This window comes from Bos indicus, chromosome 3 (assembly GCF_029378745.1).
Source record: "Bos indicus isolate NIAB-ARS_2022 breed Sahiwal x Tharparkar chromosome 3, NIAB-ARS_B.indTharparkar_mat_pri_1.0, whole genome shotgun sequence".
In the NCBI taxonomy this organism is placed as follows: domain Eukaryota; kingdom Metazoa; phylum Chordata; class Mammalia; order Artiodactyla; family Bovidae; genus Bos; species Bos indicus.
The window spans coordinates 43536806-43560223 of record NC_091762.1 but is presented as its reverse complement, the minus strand read 5'-3'; the positions used below and the strand labels follow the sequence as shown (position 1 = coordinate 43560223).

General features: G+C 39.0%; 2 protein-coding genes across 10 annotated transcripts in view; one reads left to right on the top strand and one right to left on the bottom strand.

Annotated features, from left to right (window-relative positions):
• The window catches only part of SASS6 (SAS-6 centriolar assembly protein), a 41148-nt gene extending 36026 nt beyond the window's left edge, over positions 1-5122 (bottom strand). For 2 of the 4 annotated variants that reach the window (XR_011565782.1, XM_070786041.1), the window contains exon 1: positions 4920-5121. Coding sequence is in view for 2 of the 4 variants with exons in the window: in XM_070786041.1 (XP_070642142.1) it covers positions 4920-4984 (65 nt within the window). In the remaining 2 variants the exon portion in view is untranslated. Of the gene's footprint in view, positions 1-4919 lie in introns of all 4 variants that reach the window. The other 2 variants (XR_011565783.1, XM_019956984.2) reach the window with 2 other exon arrangements.
• Positions 5123-5211: 89 nt separating this feature from the next.
• Positions 5212-23418, top strand: part of TRMT13 (tRNA methyltransferase 13 homolog) — a 20330-nt gene continuing 2123 nt past the window's right edge. The window contains exons 1-11 of one of the 6 annotated variants that reach the window (XM_070786045.1): positions 5359-5495; positions 6515-6601; positions 10118-10164; positions 10252-10318; positions 13667-13729; positions 13909-13978; positions 14226-14332; positions 14685-14852; positions 17414-17486; positions 21618-21692; positions 22953-23385. In XM_070786045.1, coding sequence (XP_070642146.1) covers positions 6575-6601; positions 10118-10164; positions 10252-10318; positions 13667-13729; positions 13909-13978; positions 14226-14332; positions 14685-14852; positions 17414-17486; positions 21618-21692; positions 22953-23385 — 1130 coding nt within the window. In that variant the 5' untranslated portion in view covers positions 5359-5495; positions 6515-6574. Of the gene's footprint in view, positions 5496-5556; positions 5717-6432; positions 6602-10117; positions 10165-10251; positions 10319-13666; positions 13730-13908; positions 13979-14225; positions 14333-14684; positions 14853-17413; positions 17487-21617; positions 21693-22952; positions 23386-23418 lie in introns of those variants that run through there. The other 5 variants (XM_070786044.1, XR_011565784.1, XM_019956988.2 and 2 more) reach the window with 5 other exon arrangements.

Here is a 23418-nt window from a genome sequence, read left to right as displayed (position 1 = left end):
GTATTCTTAGGCAGTGGTGGGCAGGGGGGCGGAGGGGAGGAACACAACAACTTTCAATTTCCTAACTTATAAGAAAAGTGAATCGAGTCAGGTTTGTGAGGGCCATTCAGCTCTACAATGTCATTATGTTTGGTTTTCATCTTCTGAAGTTTTTCCTAGTACATACTGCCATAATGATATGACACTGTGGTTGATAACTTTACACTTTTTAAAATGTGTGGGTTTCTCAGGTAGCTCGGTGGTAAAGAATCCGCCTGCCAATGCAAGAGATGCAGGAAGATCCCCTGGAGTAGGAAATGGCAACCCACTCCAGTATTCTTGCCTACAGAATTCCATGGACAGAGGAGCCTGGCAGGCTACAGTCCATGGGGTCACAAAAAGTAGGATATGACTGAGCGAGTAACACACACATTTCAAAAGCCTATATGCATTAGATGACAGGAAGAAAAAGAGGAGAACCCCATAAGTTAAAACTATTTCCCATATTCAGTTCAAAAACCTCCAGAGCAATAACTTATAGGAAAATGTGAGCTTTCAGAGGATCTGAAATCAGAAATCTTTCTCCACTGTAATGGTGAACATCATAGGAACAGTATAAAACAAGTTTAAAAAACAATTTTTAAAGTGCTGTTTCTCAAAATAAATGTCATAAATCTGCTTAACATCCTTCCTGTCAGTTAGATTTCGCATTAGGAGAACTGGATCCTAGCCACCTCTGCCACCTAATAGTTCTGACCTTAAACTCTCAATTCAAACAAAAGCTGCTCTACGCCAGGTACTATGCTGGGTGCCAGGGATACAAACAGAAATAAACATGGTTCATGACCTCATATTGAGATGATATTAAATGACTTTATCCTAGATTTGCTTCTGATGGTATTCTAAGGCTTTAATACATACACTATTAAGTGTCTGCCAGGCACCCTGCTTATATCAACTTATTTAACAACAATGTTGTTAAGTAAATATTATCTCCATCATTCAAAGAAAGAACCTGAGATGCACAGAGTTGCAAATTTGGGTAAGGTCACACTACAGAGCCCAAATCTGAACTCAAATCTTTCTCTTTTACCATGCTATCTAACAAACAAATAAGGACAATTAATTTCAACTTAGGCAACTTTGAAAACGTCCTTATAAAGAAAGAATTTAAGACAGACATAGAAGTCGTGGAGAAAAAAGCATCTGAGGTAGAAGGGAGAGCTGGAGTAAAGGTAGAGTATTAATAGAGTATCAGGTGCACTCAGAGGATAGCACGTAGCCCTGCATGACTGCTATATTGGGAAGAGGAGCTTAGGGGAAAAATAAAATGAAAAAGCAGGCTGGTGTCAAACCATGGGCTTCAAAATTTTGTACCACTTTTCTCCAGACATAGTTCTCTGAGCCCTACCACTGTCTTCAACTGAAGTTCCTTTTTCTCTATGACTTTAGTTCCTTTACTTTACTTCATGCATTAATCACTCTTCAATAATAGCTAATGGTTAGTGAATGCTCTTATGTGGGGAGCGAGCTCCACCCGTGGCAAAGGTCATGAGGAAGGAGGCTTGACATACGCAAAGGCGGGATCAAGCCTCAGGAGTCTCCCTGGAAATTCTCGAGCCATCTACCCCCAAAACCAGAATCTGCCTACTTTCTGCTTTGTGCTTTCACCTACACCTCTGACTTTACGGGGGGCTGTCCCCCACTACCTCTCTGAAAAAAGAGTTAGCTTACAGCTCCAGTTAATAATTCCTGGGTGTGACAGTGTTTCAACCTACAAACTCCCTTGGAAGTCCTCTAGCCTGCCTGAATAGGTTTTTCCAGCCACATGTGATTGCTCAGAGCCTCCAAACTGTGAGAGGCATGAGATGTTCTAAACTGTCTAAATACAGATTCCTTTGAGCAGTCAAAAGATTGATTAGAAATTGTATTGGTGAAGGGATTTTCACTTGTTGGGCCAATGTTTGCTGCTAAGTCTCCATATCCCTTACCTGCTGTGTCCCTGGCAGTGTATTGATTAATATAGTTGGTGTAAGTAGTAGCTTTAATGTTTGTAACCTGGGACCCTTGAGTTAATTCTTTTTCTTGTTATAGCCCACCACACGTTTGCTCTGTAGGAATGCAACTTTATCTAATGCTTTTTGGAGGCTGGTGCCTGACTTGAGAATAATCACCTTTAGAGAAAAAGGCCTCCGGGCCAGAAGATGATGCAAATCACCTAAACTTTTGCATATGATAAGTTTGCAGGAAGAAAGCCTGGCTTACTGCATGACTCTACCCCTTCCCCCATTATCCTCTATGCATAATTTAAGGTATAAAAACTACTTTGGAAAATAAAGTGCGGGCCTTGTTCACCGAAACTTGGTCTCACCATGTCGTTCTTTCTCTTACCTTCTGGCTGAATTATTCAGCCTCTTTTCTCCACTGAATTTCTTCACTGAGCTATCCTCATTCTATTACTCTTTATATCCTTAATTAACGTTTAATTAAGCAGTTGTTTCCTGATCCTCGCCGACGCCGTCCCCGCTTCGAATACCCTGGATCAGCCGGGGCTGGTCCCCGGCACTCTTAAGTTCCAGGCACTGTTCTAAGTACTTCATATGTATTATTTTATGCTTATAATAATCCCACAAACAGGTACTTTATTTTTATCAATTATAAGGATGAGGCACAGAGAAGTAAGAAAAACTGTACAGAATCAAGCAGTAACTGGTAAAGTAGAACCTCAACAGTGTGGCTCCATAGCCTATTTTTTTTAATGTAGAAAACAGAGGGATTATAAACCCTTTTTTTTTTTAAGTACAGTTGATTTACAATGTTGTATTAATTTCTACTCTACAGCAAAGTGACTCAGTCATACATACATTTTCTTTTGCATATTTTTCCATTATGGTTTATCACAGGATATTAAATATAGTCCCAGACCTTGTTTATCAGAGCCTGAACTCCTAACCTATGCTATACTACCTCTAAATGGAAGAACTTTTTGTTTCCTCTATTAAAGTGAGTTCCTTGAGAGCTAGAATGAAAATAGTTTTGTTGCTGTTGCTGTCATTGGAGGAAGATGCTAAGGAGAAGAGCTTTATATTCTCAGCACCTAGGACAGTGCCAGGTACACAGCAGGCTTTCATAAATACTTGAGCTGAACTGGCCTTGACTACTTAAGTCTGGACTATTTTTCCCATAAGAGGTTGGCAAACTTTATCTGTAAAGGGTCAGATAGTAAATATTTTCGGCTTTGCCAGCCATAAGGTCTCTGTCACATTTATTCATTTCTCCTCCTATACCACAGAAGGAGCAATAGACAATTCTTAAACGAATGAGAATGGCTGACTTTAATAAAACTTTGTCTACAAAAAAAGGCAATGGGCTAAGGAGCCTCGATACTGGAATTAGAAATTATGCCCCCCACCTTTCTTTCTTCTTTCTATAATCATTCTAGAACAGGGCTATCCAATAGAGATACAATGGAGCCACAAATATAAGGCACATATATAATTTTTAATTTTCTGGAAGTCACATTAAAAAAACATAAAAGAAACAGATAAATTTGTTATATATTAAATTAACCCTACATATCAAAATATTGTCATCTTAACACATAATCAATATAAAAATTGAAATGTTTTCCATTCCTTTGTTTCTCATAGTAAGTCTTCAGTCTAGTGTGCATTTTACTCTTATGTACCTTAGCTCACTTTACATCCATTTCAAATGTCAACTATAGTTGCTCCCATATTGGGCAACACAAAAGAACCACCAACTAACCTATAAATCTCCACTTACCAGCTGCTGTTCTTGGTACCATCTACTTGCCTGGCCTGCCAGTTGATTTTGAACCTAATTCTGAACTATACACCAGTTTCACATTATTGGTAGCTCAATATACCAAAGTCTTCATTTTTAGTCACATTTCCACACCTGATCCTCCTAACAAACAACCATGTAGGTAGGCATGTTATATCAGTTTTACAAATGAGACAGCTGCCACTCTGGTGGAATTGAGACAAAATTGAAGTCTCCTGACTTCTCGCCAGAAGAAGAGGAGAAGGGGACGACAGAGCTTGAGATGGCTGGATGGCATCACTGACTCGCTGGACATGAGTCTGAGTGAACTCCAGGAGTTGGTGATGGACAGGGAGGCCTGGCGTGCTGCGATTCACGGGGTCGCAAAGAGTCGGACACGACTGAGCGACTGATCTGGTCTGATCTGACTTCTCGCCAAGATCTCTCTACTTAAGCCTCAACAGCACCACCTCATTTGTCAAAGTTGTAATTCTGCATTTATCTGTGCGACTATTTCCTACCCCAATAGAATGTGAACTCCACGAACGCAAGGACTTTTTCCTGACCATTGCATCCCCAGTGCCTAGCAGGTGTTTTGCAAATATGCAATATTTGTTTAATGGATAAATGAATTTACGGTGTTCCCCAATCGTCTTTAGTCTATTAAAAGTAATTTATCTTATCTCTAGTAACTAATGTGAAAAAGAAGCAATATACCACATAGTTCATTAAATCGAAGCTTAACTTACTTCCAATATAACGCAAAAAAGAGTGGAAAAATGGCTGGGAACCAAGGCCTGAGTTCTAGTGCCCGCCCTGCGTTGAACTCGTAAGCCCTCGAGTAAATTAATTTTCTCAGCAGGAGTTCTTATCTGTCAAAAAGCAAAGGGCTATAATGTCCACGATAACGTTCAGAGATAAGTTTTTCTTTAAATTAATTTGATGCAGGTCAGCGTCCCATTCCTCACACACTTCCCTTCTCGGCGACGGAGAACTTACTTAGTGAGAGAGAGCCAGGTCCCAGATAGGTCTCTTCCCGGGGACTCCGGCTGGATACCCTCCCGCAGGCCGCTGCGCACTGGCGGGGGCCGCCATCTTTCCCCTTGGCCCAACCCCAACCGCCACCCACGGGCACGGGGTAACGCGAACCTCACCTCTCCTCGCAGTCTCTGCATTTCACCTGCAACGGGACGAGTTGCTGGAACAAAATCTGGCTCATGCTGAACCGCTGCCCTGGCCGGTGTGCGAAAAAATAAAACACAACAGGCCCGGCCCGCGATATTAGGCTGAAAGACTTCCGGGTCCTGTAAAGTTTGAGTTTGCCGCTCTGCTTCCGCGGAGGAGGCGGAGAAAGCGGAGAAAGAGAAACAGAGGAAATACAAAGGAGGTTTGGACCTCGCCGGCCACCATCAACTTCTTCCGGTTTTACGAAGCTGGGATGGTAAAGTTCCGGGTATGGCATTCTCCTGCGTGGAAGGACCTGACGCAGCCATATTTGTTACGGGAACGGGACAGGAGTGAATCTGAGAACTTTTCGTCTCTTCAGCTGATCAATGCTTGCCACCCGGAGTGAGCCCTGAATTATGGCGGCCGCTGCGCTGACGCCGCATGGAACTGTCTTTCCAGAAGAGGGGCGATGCGGTTATTTTGTGGAAAAGAAGAAGCGGTTCTGCAGGATGGTGGTGGCAGCCGGAAAAAGGTTCTGTGGTGAACACGCTGGAGCCTCGGAGGTCTGGTATCGCCTTACCCTCTCGAGGGTCGGAAATAAGTTTCCTGGTCCGGCACCTCCCCTCTGACAGATTTCTGCTTCAGCCCCCTGGATTTTGCAGCTTTTCCTGTGATAAACGCAATACTGGCCTCCCTAGGGAGAGATGATGAGCCGTAGTGAAGTGCATTGTTTTATTTAAGTAAAGCGCCAGCAGTGACCCGTTTATCTTGATACCAGCTCATGGTAATGCTAGATTTTAGTTTTACTGCAGACTACCGCTTCTTGCGCTCGGCTCACTCTCCGCCTTCCTGATGGGAAATGGTGGTTTAGAAAGAAGAGTGATCAATGAAAGAATCCAAGGTTTCACTAATTGTGTTTTCATTGTTTCGTGAACGATAATCACGTCTTGTGAATGCGGTTGAGAGAAACTTCCAAAAATTTTTTATTTAGACGTACAATCTTTTGAAAGCAACTAGTAACTACTTTGCTGAAAAGGGGAAGGAAAGATTTAAAAAACACGTAAGAATGAATTCTTTTAAAATTGAGAAGAGAAAGTGTACAGTTTTGCTCGGTTGTACATATGATTGTATTGTCAAGCAGCCTATATTTTTATGTATGTGTATTTCTTTAGGGTATATATGACAGGGCATTTAAAAACAAGATCAGCATAATGCTTATAGAAAAAGATCATGTTTCATAGGTTTTAGGAAGGTTAAGCCATAGAGAAAACCATTTGATTTCCTGCCTTCTGAATATCCAGTATTATTTACATTATTTTTCTTTGTTAGATGGTTTATCCTCCTAGGCAATATCCAGTACCAGTACCGCTGTAGAACCCTTTCATCTGCTACTGATCCCTCATAGCTATAGCTCTAACTCATATTTTGATTTAACTGATACTTGGCTGGAATGAAGTGTACTGAAACAAGCTTATTCTTTTTTTGACCTGTGACTTACAGGAACTCTGAAGTACACTTTCTGTTGTATTTTGAGAGGACCAGCAAACATCCCCTGACTGAAAAATGAATTTTATGATTGCAGAAGGATTTTGTTCTCCCTGTTATAAGGCCTGGTATTTCACCTTAACCAGACGTCCAGAAGATGACAGCAGATGCAAACAGTAGTAGAGTATGACTAGATCCTTACAGGGTAATCCATATTCCTGGAGAGGAATGACATCATGTTATTAATCTCTTGAAAAAAGACTGAAAAGCTCCAAGTGGAAACACTTTCAGTGACTAGTTTGGTTTTCAGTTTGGGGTATCCTGGGCTTGCCTGGTTGCTGAGACAGTAAAGAGTTTGCTTGCAATGCTGGAGACCCAGGTTCAATCCATGGGTTGGAAAGTTCCCTTGGAGAAAGGCATGGCCACCCACTCCAGTATTCTTGCCTGAAAAATTCCACGGACAGAGGAGCTTGGTGGGTTACACAGTGGGACACACTGAGCAACTAACACTTTCACTGAATCTTTAATTTTTGTTATGATTGAGTATATTGTTCCCATCTCTTTTTTGAAGTGTCATATATGGCTGAGTTATAAGTACAAGTATAACTTGTACTTATTTTTACCCAGTGTTTCTAATGTGGGGATGATTTAGCGTCCCCAAACAATGTTTGAAGACATTTTGGTCGTCGCAGCTGAAGACTGTTTCTTGCATCTAGTGGCTAGAGGCCAGAGATGCTGCTAAACATCCTACAGTGGGCAGGACAGCCCCCACAAAAAAGAATTATCCAGCCCCAAATATCAGTACTGCCAAGGTTGAGAAGCCTTGTTTCTAACAAATAACAAATTCTAAAAGTACTTTCTTCTTGTACTCATCATTCATTATACTTTGGGACGTTGACATAGAGTCTTCTCCTTCATGGAGTTTAGACTTTAAAGTCAGCAAATAGGGAAGAATATGTGCTATATCTTCAAAAGATATTGAAAAGTCTCTTAACTTGTTCAAGAAGTTCAGTGAACATCGTTTTGTGGATACACTAGGAGGCAGAACAGAACTGAAATAGACTGAAAAAGAAATTGTTAACACTAGTTATGAACACAGCATTTGCTGTATGAACAGCACTGTGCTAACATTTCTTTTGAAACCTATTAGCTCAATTTTTACAACACTTGAGAAGATACCTTATTCTTGTCTTTCATATGAGGCAGTAAGACTTCAGATCGTAAAGTTAGGAGCTGATAGCTAGGAACTAATAGAAAAATTAGGAATCTAAGCAGTCTGACCTCTGGTTTTGACTGTTACACTATACAGACTTGCCAACACTATTAACTATTAACTCCTTTATTTTTTCTGAGTACTTGTAGTTAAATCAATGTAACTTAGAAATGAATAGGATGTTATTATTCTGTACCAAAAGCTGCAAAGCCAGCAGAGTATGATCACGTACCAAGTGCTTAAAAGACCATATAGACGTCCCTAACTGACTGTGGTTCAACTTATGATTCTTTGGCTTTATGATACTGCAAAAGCAGTGAGTGTTCAGTAGAGAGCATACTTTGAATTTTGAATTTTTCATCTTTTCTGGGGCTAGTGATACGCAGTACTGGGCAGTGTCAGGAGTAAGGGCTCCAAGTCAGCCATAGTATCACAAGGGTAAACAACTAATATGCTAACTGTCATTCTGTACCCACACAACCATCTGTTTTTCACTTTCAGTACAGTAGTCAATAAAATACATAAGATATTCAACACTTTATTATGAAATAGGCTTTTAGATGATTTTGCCCAACTGTAGACTTTTGATAAATGTTCTGATCACATTTGAGATAGACTAGATTATGCTATAATGCTCGGTAGGTTAGATGTATTAAATGCATTTTTGAGAATATGTCAGCTTAGGATGGGTTTGCTGCTGCTGCTGCTAAGTCACGACAGTCGTGTCCGACTCTGTGAGACCCCATAGATGGCAGCCCATCAAGCTCCACCATCCCTGGGATTCTCCAGGGGAGAACACTGGAGCGGGTTTCCATTTCCTTCTCCAATGCATGACAGTGAAAAGTGAAAGTGAAGTCGCTCAGTCGTGTCCAACTCTTAGCCACCCCATGGACTGCAGCCTACCAGGTTCCTCCGTCCATGGGATTTTCCAGGCAAGAGTACTGGAGTGGGGTGCCATTGCCTTCTCCATACAATGGGTTTATCAGAATGTAATTCCATCATAAGTTGAGGAAGATCTATCTTTAGTTGTGTCTGAGACACAATTTTCCCACACATTTTAACATCTCTAAAATCAGAATATTTTTTAATATCAATGATATTATGATTACGTAATATAATCGATATGTCGTAATTTAAACCGGCAGCATTTTTTTCCTTGGTGTCCCTAGAATAAGAGCGTATATCTAGTCAGTGCTGTCATAGATTGAAAATTACATATGTAGGATTTCTCTATAACCTGTTTGAAGCTGTAGATCAATGTTATCCAAAGCAATATTTGCTCATATATGCCTAAACGAGCTACACTAAAGGTTTTTTTTTTAATTGAAGTATAGATGAAGTGAAAATTTAGTCGCTCAGTCATGTCTGACTTTTTGCAACCCCATGGACTGTAGCCTACCAGGCTTCTCCGTCCATGGGATTTTCCAGGCAAGAGTACTGGAGTGGGTTGCCATTTCCTTCTCCAGAGGAACTTCCCGACACATGGATCAAACCTGGGTGTCCCACATTGTAGGCAGACGTTTTACCATCTGAGCCACCAGGGTACAGATGTACAATACAGTGATTCACAATTTTAAAGGTTATACTCCATTTACAATGGTTATAAAATACTGGCTATATTCCATGTGTTGTACAATATATCTTTGTAGTTTATTTTATACATAATGGTTTGTACCTCTTAATCCTCTGCCCCTATAATGCTCCTCTCCCCTTTCCTCTCTGCACTAGTTTGTTCTGTATATTTGTGAGTCTGTTGCTTTTTTCCCTTATTTTCGCTAGGAGTATTATTTTTTTAGAGTCCACATATAAGTGATATCATATAGTATTTGTCTTTCCCTGTCTGACTTATTTCTCTGACCATGTCCTCCAAGTCTATCCATTTTGTTGCAAATGGCAGAATTCCAGTCTTTTTAAAGGCTGAATACTATTCCATAGGGGGTATGTGTGTGTGTTTACCACATCATCTTAATCCATTCATCTGTTGATGAATATTTACGTTGCTTCTATATCTTGGCAATTATAAGTAATGCTATTGTGAACATTGGGGTACACATCTTTTTGAATTAGTGTTTTTATGGATATGTACCCAGAGGTGGAATTGCTGGGTCATACAGTAGTTGTATTTTTTGTTTTTTGAAAACCCTCCTTACTGTTTTCCACAGTGACTGTACCAATTTACATTCCTACCAACAGTGAATGAGGATTTCCTTTTTTCCACATGACTGTCAGTATTTGTTATTTATGTTCTTTTTAATGATAGCCATTCTGACAGGTATGAGGTGATATCTCATTACACTAGAGATTTGTGTTTTAAACTCGATGATCTGATTTTGGGAGTGTTTTGTTAATGTGCCTTTAAGGTTTCCTTAATCTTGTTTTGGGATAGCATAAGCTTATGATTATACTGAAGCTGTATCTAGTATCTGTAAGCAATAAACTTGATATATTGTTAGAATAAATATGTTCTTTTTTCGTTGTTGTTTTTAGGAAGAAAATGCTCGGAAAAGAATTCTGTGTCCTTTAGATCCAAAACAGTAAGTATGGGTTGGAGAAGGGTTTTTCTGTGCTAGAAACAGTGATTATCACAGTCTTATTTTAAATAATTTTCTCTTTAAATTTAGCACAGTATATGAAGATCGACTAGCAAAGCATCTGAAAAAGTGTAACTCAAGAGAGAAGCCAAAACCTGTAAGTGTTTGGTCAGTAAAATGGAATGGTAAAATAGGTGCTATGTAATATTTATATATACTTAGTAGATTACAAATATGAGCTTTTAACAAAGCTCTTGCTTCAAGAGACTGAAATACGGTAAATACATCTGAGTGTATATAGGACATTAGACTGTGAATCCACTAAGAGTCCTAATTTAGGTAACAGATGATTTTGCAACAAAAATAGTATTCAGAGAGTAATTCCACAGTTTACTTATTCAAAAATACTTACTTAGTGCCAACGCTAGTGGTAAAGAAACCACCTGCCAGTGCAGGAGACCTAAGAGACACAGGTTCATTCCCTGGGTCAGGAAGATCCCCTGGAGGAGGGCACGGCAACCCACTCCAGCATTCTTGCCTGGAGAATCCCATGGACAGAGGAGTCTAGGGGCTATAGTCCATAGGGTAAAAAAGACTCAGACACAACTGAAGCAACTTAGCACATTAGCATACAAGTTTATTTCAATAAAATATGATCCCAGTCTTCAGTGAACTCTTAAGTTCAATGAAAGAAGTAAGTGTACATGTGATAAGAGCACATACTTGCATTAAAATTAAATCTAAGGGATCAAGAAAGACTTTCCAGAGAGAGTAACACTTGAACTGAGTCCTTTTTTTAAATATATACTTCTTTTTTTTTTTCTTTTCTGGCTCTGCTGGGTCTTCGTTGCTGTGTGGGGTTTTTTCTAATTGTGGAGAGCAGGGTCTACTCTCCAGTTGCAATATGCCAGCTTCTCATTCCGGTGGCTTCTCGTTGCAGAGCATGGGCTTTAGGGTGCGCAGGCTTCAGTAGTTGTGGCACATAGGCTTAGTAGTTGCTGCTCCTAGGCTCTAGAGCACAGGTCCAGTAGTTATGGGCATAAGTGCACCTAGATAATAATCTTCCTGGATCAGGGATCAAATCTGTCTCCTGCATTAGCAGACAGATTCTCAACCACTGGACGACCAGGGAAGTCCCAACAGCACTGTCGTTTGACAACAAATTATCCCCATACATTTCCAAATGCCTCCTAATTGAAAACCAGTAAGCCAAATGGCATAAGTTTAAAAAGAAAAAAATTTTACATTAAGATGTGTAGTAGAAAAGTGATGACTATCCCTAGTTAGTCTTTTAGTAAAAAGAATATTGCCTTTATTTTCAAGTATGCATGGAGATTATCTGGCTTCCCTGGTGGCTCAGACAGGTTCTTTAGAACCTGTCTGCAATGCAGGAGTGTTAGTGTTAGTCACTCAGTAGTGTCTGACTCTTTGCAACCCCATGGACTACATGTAGCCATCAGGCTCCTCTGTCCATGGAATTCTCCAGGCAAGCATACTTGAATGGGTTGCCATTTCCTTCTCCAAGGGATCTTCCCAACCCAGGGATTGAACCTGGGTCTCCTGCATTACAGGCAGATTCTTTACCATCTGAGCCACAAAAGAACCTGGGTTCAGTCCCTGGATTGGGAAGATCACCTGGAGAAGGGAATGGCTACCCACTCCAGCATTCTATCCTAGAGAATTCAATGGACAGAGCCTGGCAGGCTACATTCCATGGGGTTGCAAAGAGTCGGACACAACTGAGCAACTAACATTTTCACTTTCACAGGCATGGAGGTTCTCTTCCTTACCTAACTGTTAGGCTTTAGTTAAAGCAAGCAGATTGAATATGTGTTCTGAGAACAGTTTGAGAGACAAAGTGAATTTATTAAAACTGGAATACCCCTGTGAATTTCCTGGTGATCCAGTGATTGGGACTCCATGATTTCACTGCTGAAGAACCAGGTTCAGTTCCTGGTTGGGGAACTAAGATCCCACAGGCTGAGTGGCACTGGGCCCCCCCAAAAATGGAATACCCATGCACAGATTTCATTGCATGCTAGGGACACAGTGAAAAGGAAAGGGAGAAAAGCAGTGGGGTGACGAGATAGAGAAAAGAAATATAGAACAGTTTTTGTCTAGTACACTATGTATAACATGAAACCCAGGTTTTGCTTTACTAATAGTTGTAGCTGTTAATAATTTTCTGTTATAGTTTTGTCAGTTATCCAACAAAACACTCTAATACTCACTTTCTAACCTGTTCCACTTAATCAGTAGTTTCTCTTATTACCCATATAAGTAAAAGTAGCAACCCACAATTCATACATTACTTTTCTGCCATTTGTATAACTAAAGCCTGTGCATTAATGTCTAATGCATAACTAAATTACTTTACATAATGTCTCAGGAGTTGTTTTCACCTTCAAAAGAGAATTTGTAAAAAATTACACTATTTGATTCATTTATGTCTACATGGTCTAATACGTAGCCACTGCTGTTGCTGCTGCTAAGTCGTGTCAGTTGTGTCCGACTCTGTGCAACCCCATAGACAGCAGCCCACCAGGCTCCACCATCTCTGGGATTCTCCAGGCAAAAACACTGGAGTGGGTTGCCATTTCCTTCTCCAATACATGAAAGTGAAAAGTGAAAGTGAAGTCACTCAGTCGTGTCCAACTCTTCACGATTCCATGGATTGTAGCCTACCAGGCTCCTCCATCCATGGGATTTTCCAGGCAAGAGTACTGGAGTGGGTTGCCATTGGCTTCTCCAATGTAGCCACTAGCCATGTGTAACTATTTAAATTTGAGTTAATTAAAATTAAGCAAAATGAAAGTCCGGTTCCTCAGTCACACTAGCCATATTTCAAGGCTGTAGCTACCATGTTAGCTAGGGCAGATATAGAACATTTTCATTATTGAACATGTTGAATTAGATCCTTACTTAGAGTCTTTCTGTCTCTGAAAATGGACTAGAAATATCTCACTATGTTAATTTACACAACATAGTATCACAGGACATTTCTGTATTCTGTTTTAATTAGTATTTTAAAATAGAAGAAATCAGACCTAAACCATTGTAATATTTTTTCATATGTGTTTGTGGCCATGCTACCTATCTGATAAACAGCCATTTGTAGTTGGGCCTTTGTTTTTGCTTTAACAGTTAGCAAAAGTAACATCCTCAGTCTATGCTAGAGATAGGTAAAAATGTTAATAGAAATTACGAATGAATTTCTTTAGACTATAAATGTCTATTCAGATAGCCACCTCACTAGAATGTAAGATCCAGCAACACAGAGGTTTTTGTCTGTTCTGTTCACTCTGGTGAATCCTCAGCAACTAAAGCAAGTTAAGGACCAGAGTAGTCATTCAGTAATTATTTATGAATAATTTTTTCATGAATAAATGAATGGAAGAAAGAGAAGATGGCTGGTGCAGAGTATTAGAAGGAATGAATCAGTTTTTCACCTTAATTTTTGTGAACTCTTCACATTAATAACGTTTGTTATTTTGTTTTTGTTAAGGACTTCTTTATTCAAGATATTAATGCAGGTTTAAAAGATGAAACCGAAATACCAGATCAATTGGTAAGTACTTGACTTTTTAATTTTATGAGGTGTTCTAGAGTATCTCCACACTGTAAATAAGCTTACAATTATTGTTCCAATTTTTGAAATAAATTAACTATTTTGATGTAAAGTGCATTTTCTTATAGAATCAATGTTATCAGTTCCCAGACCAGCTCATGTCCCATTTTTGTATATAGGTTCCAATTTCGTCTCTCTCTGAAGAGCAGCTGGAAAACTTAATTAAGAAATTGAGAAAAGCAAGTGAAGGTAAGTCTGCCTAAATTTACAAGTTAAATTTTATTAGAACAATGAGGTAGTATATGAGTTGAACTTGCGTGGTAGCTCAGACAGTCAAGAGTCTGCCTGCAATGCAAGAGACCCAGATTCGATCCCTGGGTTGGGAAGATCCCCTGGAGAAGGGAAATTTCTCTGTGGTTTAATATTACTACCATTGCTTAGAACACTACAGTTTCACACTTGATTGTTTAGGCTTGTGTGCTTTTATTTGGCACAGGTTTGAACTGCACACTTAAAGATCAAATTATGTCCCATCCAGCATTGCATGATGCCCTTAATGACCCTAAAAATGGTGATTCTGCAGCCAAACATCTGAAACAGCAGGTATGTTTAAGCCATAGTAACTCTACTAAAAATGGCCTTTTTGTTCATTTGTCAGAAGCTAACATTCTATTTTTTCTAAAATAGTATTAATGAAATTTTGTTTAGATTATCTTTCATGGTACAGAATCTCCATTTCAAATAAGGTTGTTCAAACATATATAGAAAGTCCTTGGCATAGATAGGGTTCTGAGTACTGCATGTTAACTATTTAAAAGCAGGAGAAAAACTTTAAAGCCAAACAAAAATTACCATTGTGAACATGGTGCCCTATACAGAAATTGTCTTGCTGTTTTTCCATTTGAGCCACATGTTTTTTGTTCTAGTTTATAAAATAATCTCGTGAAGTTTGCAGGCTTCTATTTTAGGTAACATTGAAAATTTAAAGTTACTTGGTCCAAGAAGATGCTTTGTTGAATTTGGAGCAGGAAAGGGAAAATTATCTCATTGGGTTGATATTGCCTTAAAAGATGCTGAAAAAGTTCACTTCATCCTAGTAGAAAAGGTGACCACAAGATTCAAGGTAAGTGAAATCCACACTGTGGTATATTTGTAGCCAGATTTTGTTTGCACTTAAAAAGCCTCTAAAAGAAAATGAGTTTTTTGTGTTTATTTGATTATAGTTTTTTATTCTAATTATATTGGTGACTTAAAGGTAATTTTTTAATCTAAATTTCTGAGTTCTTAAAATAATAACAAAAACAAGGAGATATGTGAAAAGAGCCAAGCTCAAGCTAGCAGTTAAAAGTCTTGAGTCCTTACCTACCTCTGAAACTTACTGTTTGTTCAGTAAACATTTATTGAGCATACCACCAGAACCATGACAGATACTAAGTAGATAAAGTCAAATAATACAAGAGTCCCTATGTTCTATTATGTTCAGAGTGAAAGTGAAAGTCAGTCGTGTCCGACTCTTTGCGACCCCATGGACTATACAGTCCATGGAATTCTCTAGGCCAGAATACTGGAGTGAGTAGCCTTTCCCTTCTCTAGGGGATCTTCTCAACCCAAGAATCAAACCCAAGTCTCCAGCATTGCAGGCAGAGTCTACCAGCTGAGCCATAAGGGAAGCCCACTTATATTTAGAAAGAAGAGACAAATAGATAAATGATTATTTTTTTAATGGTGTTAAAATACGAAGGAAAAAAAAAGATGCTGCACAGAATACAGTGTGGGTTCAAAGGAGGGAGTGACAAGTTTTACTGCAGGGAAGGGATGATAAATGGCTACATAGAAAAAGTGATGTTTGAGGTCTGTCTTGAAAAGTGAGTATTTGCTAGGTACAGGGTTTGAGAAGCATTCTAGGAAGCAAGAACAGTGTAACCAAATGCCTGAAAAGACAGGGGAACACAGAAACATTTCTGTGTGATGGAAGTAATGATGTGAAGTAGAGTTCAACAGTGAGATGGGAGAGGTGGGACAGATTCTGGAAGGGGTCATATTTTATGCTATGGAAGGAGTTTGACTTTATCCTGTTACATGCTGGGGATACAGTGGAAACAAGATTTAATTCTTGTCTTCAAGAAGCTTACATCTAATGGGACAGTATTGGTTTAGTACGCTAAGTGATAAGTACCAGATATGTAAGAGTTCTACCAGAAGATGAAACACCAGCCTCAGGTTTCCTGAGGAGAAGGAAGCAGCAAAGAAGAGATTTAAGGAGTATATAAGGATTGGTGAAGTAAATAGAGTTTTAAAAGTTCCTTTTAGCAGTACCATTAAAGCTGTATCAGAAGAGTATGAAACTTGAACTAGGGAGATTAATAATAAGATACTACCCTATGATCCCAGAGAAGGCCCTGGCACCCCACTCCAGTACTCTTGCCTGGAAAATCCCATGGACGGAGGAGCCTGGTAGGCTGCAGTCCATGGGATCGCTGGGAGTTGGATACGACTGAGCGACTTCGCTTTCACTTTTCACTTTCATGCATTGGAGAAGGAAATGGCAACCCACTCCAGTGTTCTTGCCTGGAGAATCCCAGGGACGGTGGAGCCTGGTGGGCTGCCGTCTATGGGATCGCACAGAGTCGGACACGACTGAAGTGACTTAGCAGCAGCAGCAGCAGCATCCTATGATCCAGGTAAGAAATGGGCCAGAGCTAAGGATGTTGCAGTGAGACAGAGAGGAGGGAAAGAGTATGAGAAATGTAATGATAGTGGGAGCCATGAGACTTGATTAAGTAAGACGGAGGAGTTAATTCTGGTGACCTTTTGTGCCTTAAATGATTTAAGTGGTGTTCTTCCCTCAGACAGGGAATGTGCCAGGATGAAGGGGAAGAATAGTTCAGAGGGAGAAATAATGAGTTCAGTTTTAGGTGAGTTTGCTGTTGAAGTAGAACTTTCTGTTTGACAATTGGATTTGTGTGTACTCATCAGAACGGTCCGGGCCACCATGTAGATTTATCAATCATAGGTTTATGGATATAGATGAGAATGGTTGTGATCTTTCAGGGAGAGTAAGAAGAGAAGCAAGCCACAAATAGTGTATTAGGGCCTGATAAAGATAAAGGAACTGGCAAATAATCTTAGGTAAGTCAGTTAACATCTGTGAACATTAATGCCTTCATCAGTGAATTGGGAATTTTTAGAATTAAAGGAAATAATGTGTACATTATAATTTGTGAAATGTTCAAGGCTTATAAAAATGTGAGGGCTTCCCTGGTAGCTCAGCTGGTAAAGAATTCACCTGCAATGCAGGAGACCCCGGTTCAATTCCTGGGTTGGGAAGATCCGCTGGAGAAGGGATAGCATACCCACTCCAGTATTCTTTGGCTTCCTTGGTGGCTCTGTTGGTGAAGAATAACCTGCAATGCAGGAGACCTGGGTTCGATCCCTGGGTTGGGAGGATCCCTTGGAAAAGGGAAAGGCTACCCACTATAGTATTCTGGCCTGGAGAATCCAATGGACTTGTTATTTTCTGTCACAGAATATACAATTAACAATTCTACTTTTTAAATACTAAAAAATAAAATGGAAAATTATTAGCTCTGACTTTTGAAAATAAATAGAAATCTTTTTATTTTCATAAAGCTTTTTTTTCCCTTACGTGAAACCCATTGTTATAATAATGTTCTATTTGTACAGGTAGATGGCAAACACAGAAAGAAAAATTCAGTGTTTGAAAGACTTCAAATCGATATTCAACATTTGTGTTTGAGTAAGTTGCATAACTTTCAGTTTCTCTTCCATAAATCAAAGAACTTTCAAACTCTTGAGGGTTGCTTAGAAATCCAATCAGGCAGAACAGTGCTTCAGGAAAAACAAAGATTAATCCATTTTTAATGTAGAATTTTATATCTAACATTTAGATACATATAAATGGGATGAGGGTTGACACTCTAAGAAATTGTTTTTCAGGATCAGCTAGACATGAAATGTCATACTAGAGAATAGTTTAAAAATTTTGATAATATGCCCTTATCTTGCTTATTTGTGCTGTTATTACTGAGTTTGTTCATGCCGTACATTAGCCTTCTGCCCATTGTTAACATGACTTTACCAAAACTGTTATGGAAATGAGCTAGTTCTCTGCCTAACTAATTTGTGAAAGATACTCCCACAATTTTAAATTGTACCAAAGAAAATAACCCATCTCTATGGAACTTATTTCATACACACACACATACCCATGAATCATACTTTTTAATGCCCTTTTTGTACCTTTTTTAGTTTTTCACATTATTTACAATGAAAATAATACAAACATATACCAGCAACCTCTTCTGCTAATTTTAATTCAACCCTGTAATGCAACCCACCATTGGCCCATATAGTAAATAAAATTTGTTCATTGAGTTAGTAGATAATTTATAATTTTTTTTACTTGGTCTTTTAAAAATGTATTTAAGGTCCTATGTATAGCACAGGGAACTATATTCAATGTCCCCTGACAAACCATATTGGAAAAGAATATGAAGAAGAATATATGTATATATATGTTTATATAACTGATCACTTTGGTGTACAGTAGAAATTAACACATCATTGTAAATGGACTATACTTCAATTTTTTAAAAGAGGTATAACTTTAAAAATTGCACTTTAATTATCTTAAATTGTTCTAATACATTTATCAAGTATTCTGTTAGTTGCCATCTTCCTGAAAAATTCTCTCCTGGATCCTTCAGACCTGTTCCAGTCTAGACTGGGCATGCTGTCTTCTGTTCCTGGGGCACAACTGTCAACCTTAAAACTCATCATTCTCATACTGGGGATTCCCTTCACTCTTGTAGGTTGAAATTTATTTTTCCACATTTTCTTTTTCTCTTTTGGTCATCCTGGGCGGCTTTTGGGATCTTAGTTCCCCAACCAGGGATCGAACCCTCAGCAGTGAAAGTGCGAAGTCCTAACCACTGGACCCTCAGGGAATTCCCTATTTATCTACATCTTATCCCACATCTTCCTCTGTTGATTTACTCTTCTTGGGCAAAGACCTCCTCTGTAGCTTCCTGAGAAACACTTGAATTAGAGAGAAATGTGATGCCTTGCATTGTCTGAAAATATCTTTAACTTTACCCTTACACTTGATTTGGCTGGGTCTTTTCTGTTTCTGGGGCTTCCCTTGTGGCTCATCTGGTAAAGAATCTGCCTGCAATGCAAGAAACCTGGGTTTGATCTCTGGGTTGGAAACATCCCCCGGAGAAGGGAAAGGTTACCTACTCCATTATTCTGGCCTGGAGAATTCCATGGACTGTATAGTCCATGGGTTCACAGAGTTGGACACGACTGAGTGACTTTCTATTTCTAAGAATTTTGAAACTATTACTCCATTAGTATTGTTGTTCAAAAGTTCAGTGCTGTTCTGAGTCCTGACCCCTTGTATATCATCTCCTTTTTTCTTTCTAGAAATTTATAGGCTCTTTTCTTTGTCCTCAGAGTTTTAAATTTTCACAGTAATGTGTCTTGTAGTCATATTTTTACCTATTGTGTTAGGCACTTGGTATGCTGTTCTGTTTATACCAGTGGTTCTCAACTAAAGACAGTTTTGGCCATCAGGGAAAATTGACAATGTCTGAGATATTTTTTGTTGTCAAAAGATTAGACATGTTGCTGGCTAGATGGATACAGACCCGAGCTCTGCTAAATATCCTTTAAGGTACAGTACAGTTCTCCACAACAATGAATTATTGGAGCCAACAGTTAATAATGCCAAGGGTGAGAAATCCTGATTTAGAGATTCCAGTATTCTCAGCTTTCTGGGAAATTTTCTTGCATTCTGAGTAATTTCTTTGCGTTCTTTCTTTCTTAATTTTCTCTACTTCAATTTTTATTTTCTCCCTTAATGAGAGAACTTTTATGATTTAGTTATTAGACCTCCTGGAATAGTTCTCTACTTTTCTTGACTTTACTTCTCTGTTCTGTATCTTTTATCTTTTTTTTTTATACTTTCACAAATTTCTTCAACTTAATTTCTTCTATCATAGTTTTAATTTCTAAGATCTTTTTCTCTGAATTTATCTTTGTTATTTTAACTGTTCTTTTTTTCATAATGCAGTATCTTTGTGAGGATATTAACAGTACGTTTTTTAAGAAGTATTCTCCCTTTAGAGTCTGTTTGCACTCAGTTGCTCTTTTCCATTTGTTTTGGTCTGTCTTTTTCAACTTAGAGGCTCTGCTCAAACATCTGTGCTTTTTGATGGTGTGTTCATAGTAAGGATCAAGGGACTATGAACTCTTGAGTCTTTAAGTGGAATTGTTGACTTCAATTTCCAGTTTGAAGTAACTTGTTTAAAACATGACCTTTCCTCTTGGACTGATCAGGTTCCCCAAATAACACTTTTTGATCACCTGCCTAGAGGGTCAGAGTCTAGTTACTAATGTTGTGGGACCCAGTGAGAAGTAAAAGCTTCATCCATATGCATACTCACTTAATCCTGCTATTTTACCACACATCAACTTTCTGCTTCGGGCTTCCCTCATGGCTCAGACAGTAAAGAATCTGCCTGCAATGTGGGAGGCCCAGGTTCGATCCCTGGGTTGGGAAGATCCCCTGGAAACGGGAATGGCAACTCACTCCAGTATTCTTGCCTGGAGAATTCCATGGACAGATGAGCTTGTCAGGCTACAATCCACGGGGTCACAGAGTCAGACACGACTGAGCGACTAACACACACACACACACACAACTTTCCACTTCTTAGCGTCCATCAGTCCAGTGACCTCCTGTCTTAATTGCTTCAGAGGATTATCTAGTTGTCCACCAGTTGGTAAAGAGGTAATCATCAAGTGGCTATGAGATGTGGATCTGACTACTTCTTAAACAGACTTTCTGCCAGTGCACTGTTATTTATAACATAACGGTCTCAGCTCTTCTTCCAAAATTCCTGATGCCCCCAGTTCCATAAGGGCTTGCTTAGACAACCTTTCTCTTCACTCTGATATATAAGTTTCTTAAGTCACTTTACATGGGCAAACTGTTCCACTTGTTAGCAATTTCTTCTAGCATGTGATACCATCTGAAAGCAAGCAACAGAAAATTTGAAATACTTACTAAGGACCTCCATTGGACAAATAACTGTGCTGGGTGCTGTAGCTGAATTTGTAGGGGGAAACATACTTTTCATTTCAGAAACTTAGAAAAAGGAAAATGAATTGGATGGTGGGGGGGTGGGGGTGTTGGGAAAGGAAGCCATAACTGTGTGTGATGTTCTGCATTTTGCTACATTACCTTGTAGATGTCTTTTTTTTTATATATACTAATATTATGACTCTTTTATTCAGAACAGTGTGAAAAACTAAAATAATGTCTTATTCTTATATAAGATTATATCTTATTCAAGATACAATAAAAGCTATATTTTTAGTTTGATAATTTTGAGTATATAATATTGTGTAATGTAAAATGTTGGTTGTATTATTCATGTGTATTTGTCACATATATTAGTTATGAAAAATAAACCTTGTAGGGAAATTTTTTAGTCCTTTTATCAATCGGTAGTAATATTTAGCTAAATAAGGCTTCAACAGGGTAAAGTCCTGAGTCAGTATGGAATAGCACTGGCCTAAAAAATCAAGAAGCTTTAAATTAGGAGTAAAGGACCTGCTGGGGATGAGGTGAGAAGAAAAGGAAAACAAAGAACTTTTTAACTACTTCTCTCCATATCAGTAGTCATCTGTTACTTATCAAGTCACTACATCTTTGAGCCCCTTATTTCTAAGCTATAAAGTGAGAATTTTTTTGTTTGTGCCTCTTTTGGCCCTAAAATTCAAAGATTCTAGTTAGTTCTCTTTGGAAGCCCACTTAATGCCTTATCTCACAAGAGAACTAACAGTTCTTGTTTCATTTCAGACAAGATTCCTTTGCTAAGCAAAGAAAAACTACCTATTGTAGGAATTGGAAAGCATCTGTGTGGTGTGGCAACAGGTATGTAAACATATGAGTAATGTTGAGATGAACACATTAAGTTTTAGCATGAAAGCATCTCTCTTCAGTAGCTTTAATCCCTTGTTTGTAACTCATTATCTTGTTAGTAGCATTCGCCCTGTATTATATCCAGTTTTAGAGCTTTCCTATTTAGTTGCTCATTTTGGCCACTTTGCAGGATAAATTAGGAGTTTTTGTAAATGCTGTATCATAAAGGCTTCCCTGGTGGCTCAGACGGTAAAGCGTCTGTCTGCAATGCAGGAGACCTGGGTTTGATCCCTGGGTCGGAAAGATGCCCTGGGGAAGGAAATGGCAACCCACTCAAGTACTCTTGCCTGGAAAATCCCATGGACAGAGGAGCCTGGTAGGCTTCAGACCATGGGGTCGCTAAGAGTCAGATACAACTGAGTGATGTTAAAAAAGGGTGGGGGTGGGGGGAACCTTAAAGTTCTTTGGGTTATATTTCATCCAAAAAGGAAATCAGTAATTTACAGAAGCTATTATGGTTCTTTTCCTGAAGCTACTCATTTTTTTAGAATTGCTTAGGAAGGACTCTCCCACTAGAAGATGATTATTTATCAAAGTTCTAGGGGAAACAAAAAAAGAAATGTTAAGATGTGTTGTCTTAAACTTGGATCCATCAGATGTAGTATGATAAAGTAGACAGAACATGGGCTTTGAAATCAAACAGTACAGGGTTCAGCTTTGTTGTGTAACTCTGGCAGATTAAACTTTGAGCCTCCGTGAGGCCTACTTTCCACATTCTGACCCTCTTCTTCTTAACTCTTCACTGTTTCTGTGAATATCTTACATTTCAAGACTGACTCTGAACGTCACCTTCAGCAGATGCTTAGCTGATGCCTTTCTTCTTTCTTTTTTTGGGTTTTTAAGCTCAAAACTTCCCTGGAATATATATGTAGAAAACATAATTTTTTTCTTTGCAAGTCATTTCCTCAAAAGGGTAGGAAACATGAGAGCCAGTTTGAGTAGCTGGACTACAGTTTTTCAAATTTTAGATCTTAAGCTTCACATAGTTTTTTGGGGGTGGGGGGAGTTGACTTTTTGCAGAATAAATCATTAGAGAAAATTATTCAGTAATGAGAAAAGAGCAAATATGAACAAAGTTGATATTAGCACAAGTATAAAGCTAAGTAAGCTTTTGTTGTTGGGCTTTTAAAAACCATACTGCCTAATAAATGTAAAAATTACTTATTTTTAAAGATGATGTGGTTTGGGGGGGCCACATAATTGTGTTTGCAGATCTTGCATTACGATGTTTGGTTGAAACCTATGCTGCCAGTTGTGAGGAAAGGAATGAAGAACCTTTAGCCAAACGCATAAAGAATGATAAAACAGAAAAAGAAATTAACACTTTGGCCAAGGAAGGAAATGAAAAAAATATCCCAGAGAAGTGGACCCCTGTGGCTGGCATTGTTATTGCACTCTGTTGTCACCACAGGTGTGATTGGAGACATTATGTGGGCAAAGAATATTTCAGGGCTCTGGGCCTTGGAGCAGTGGATTTCCACTATTTCCAGCGAATGAGTAGTTGGGCGACTTGTGGGATGCGAAAAACGACTTTGGAAGCTTCAAATAGTTCCACAAAAAGAAGAGATAAACAGAATGATGGCAGTGAAGAGCATGATGATGGAGGATGCAGAATCACTGATGACAGCCCTGAGAGTTTGCCTGGGTGAGTGACTACTTTGAAGCGCACAGCACTAAG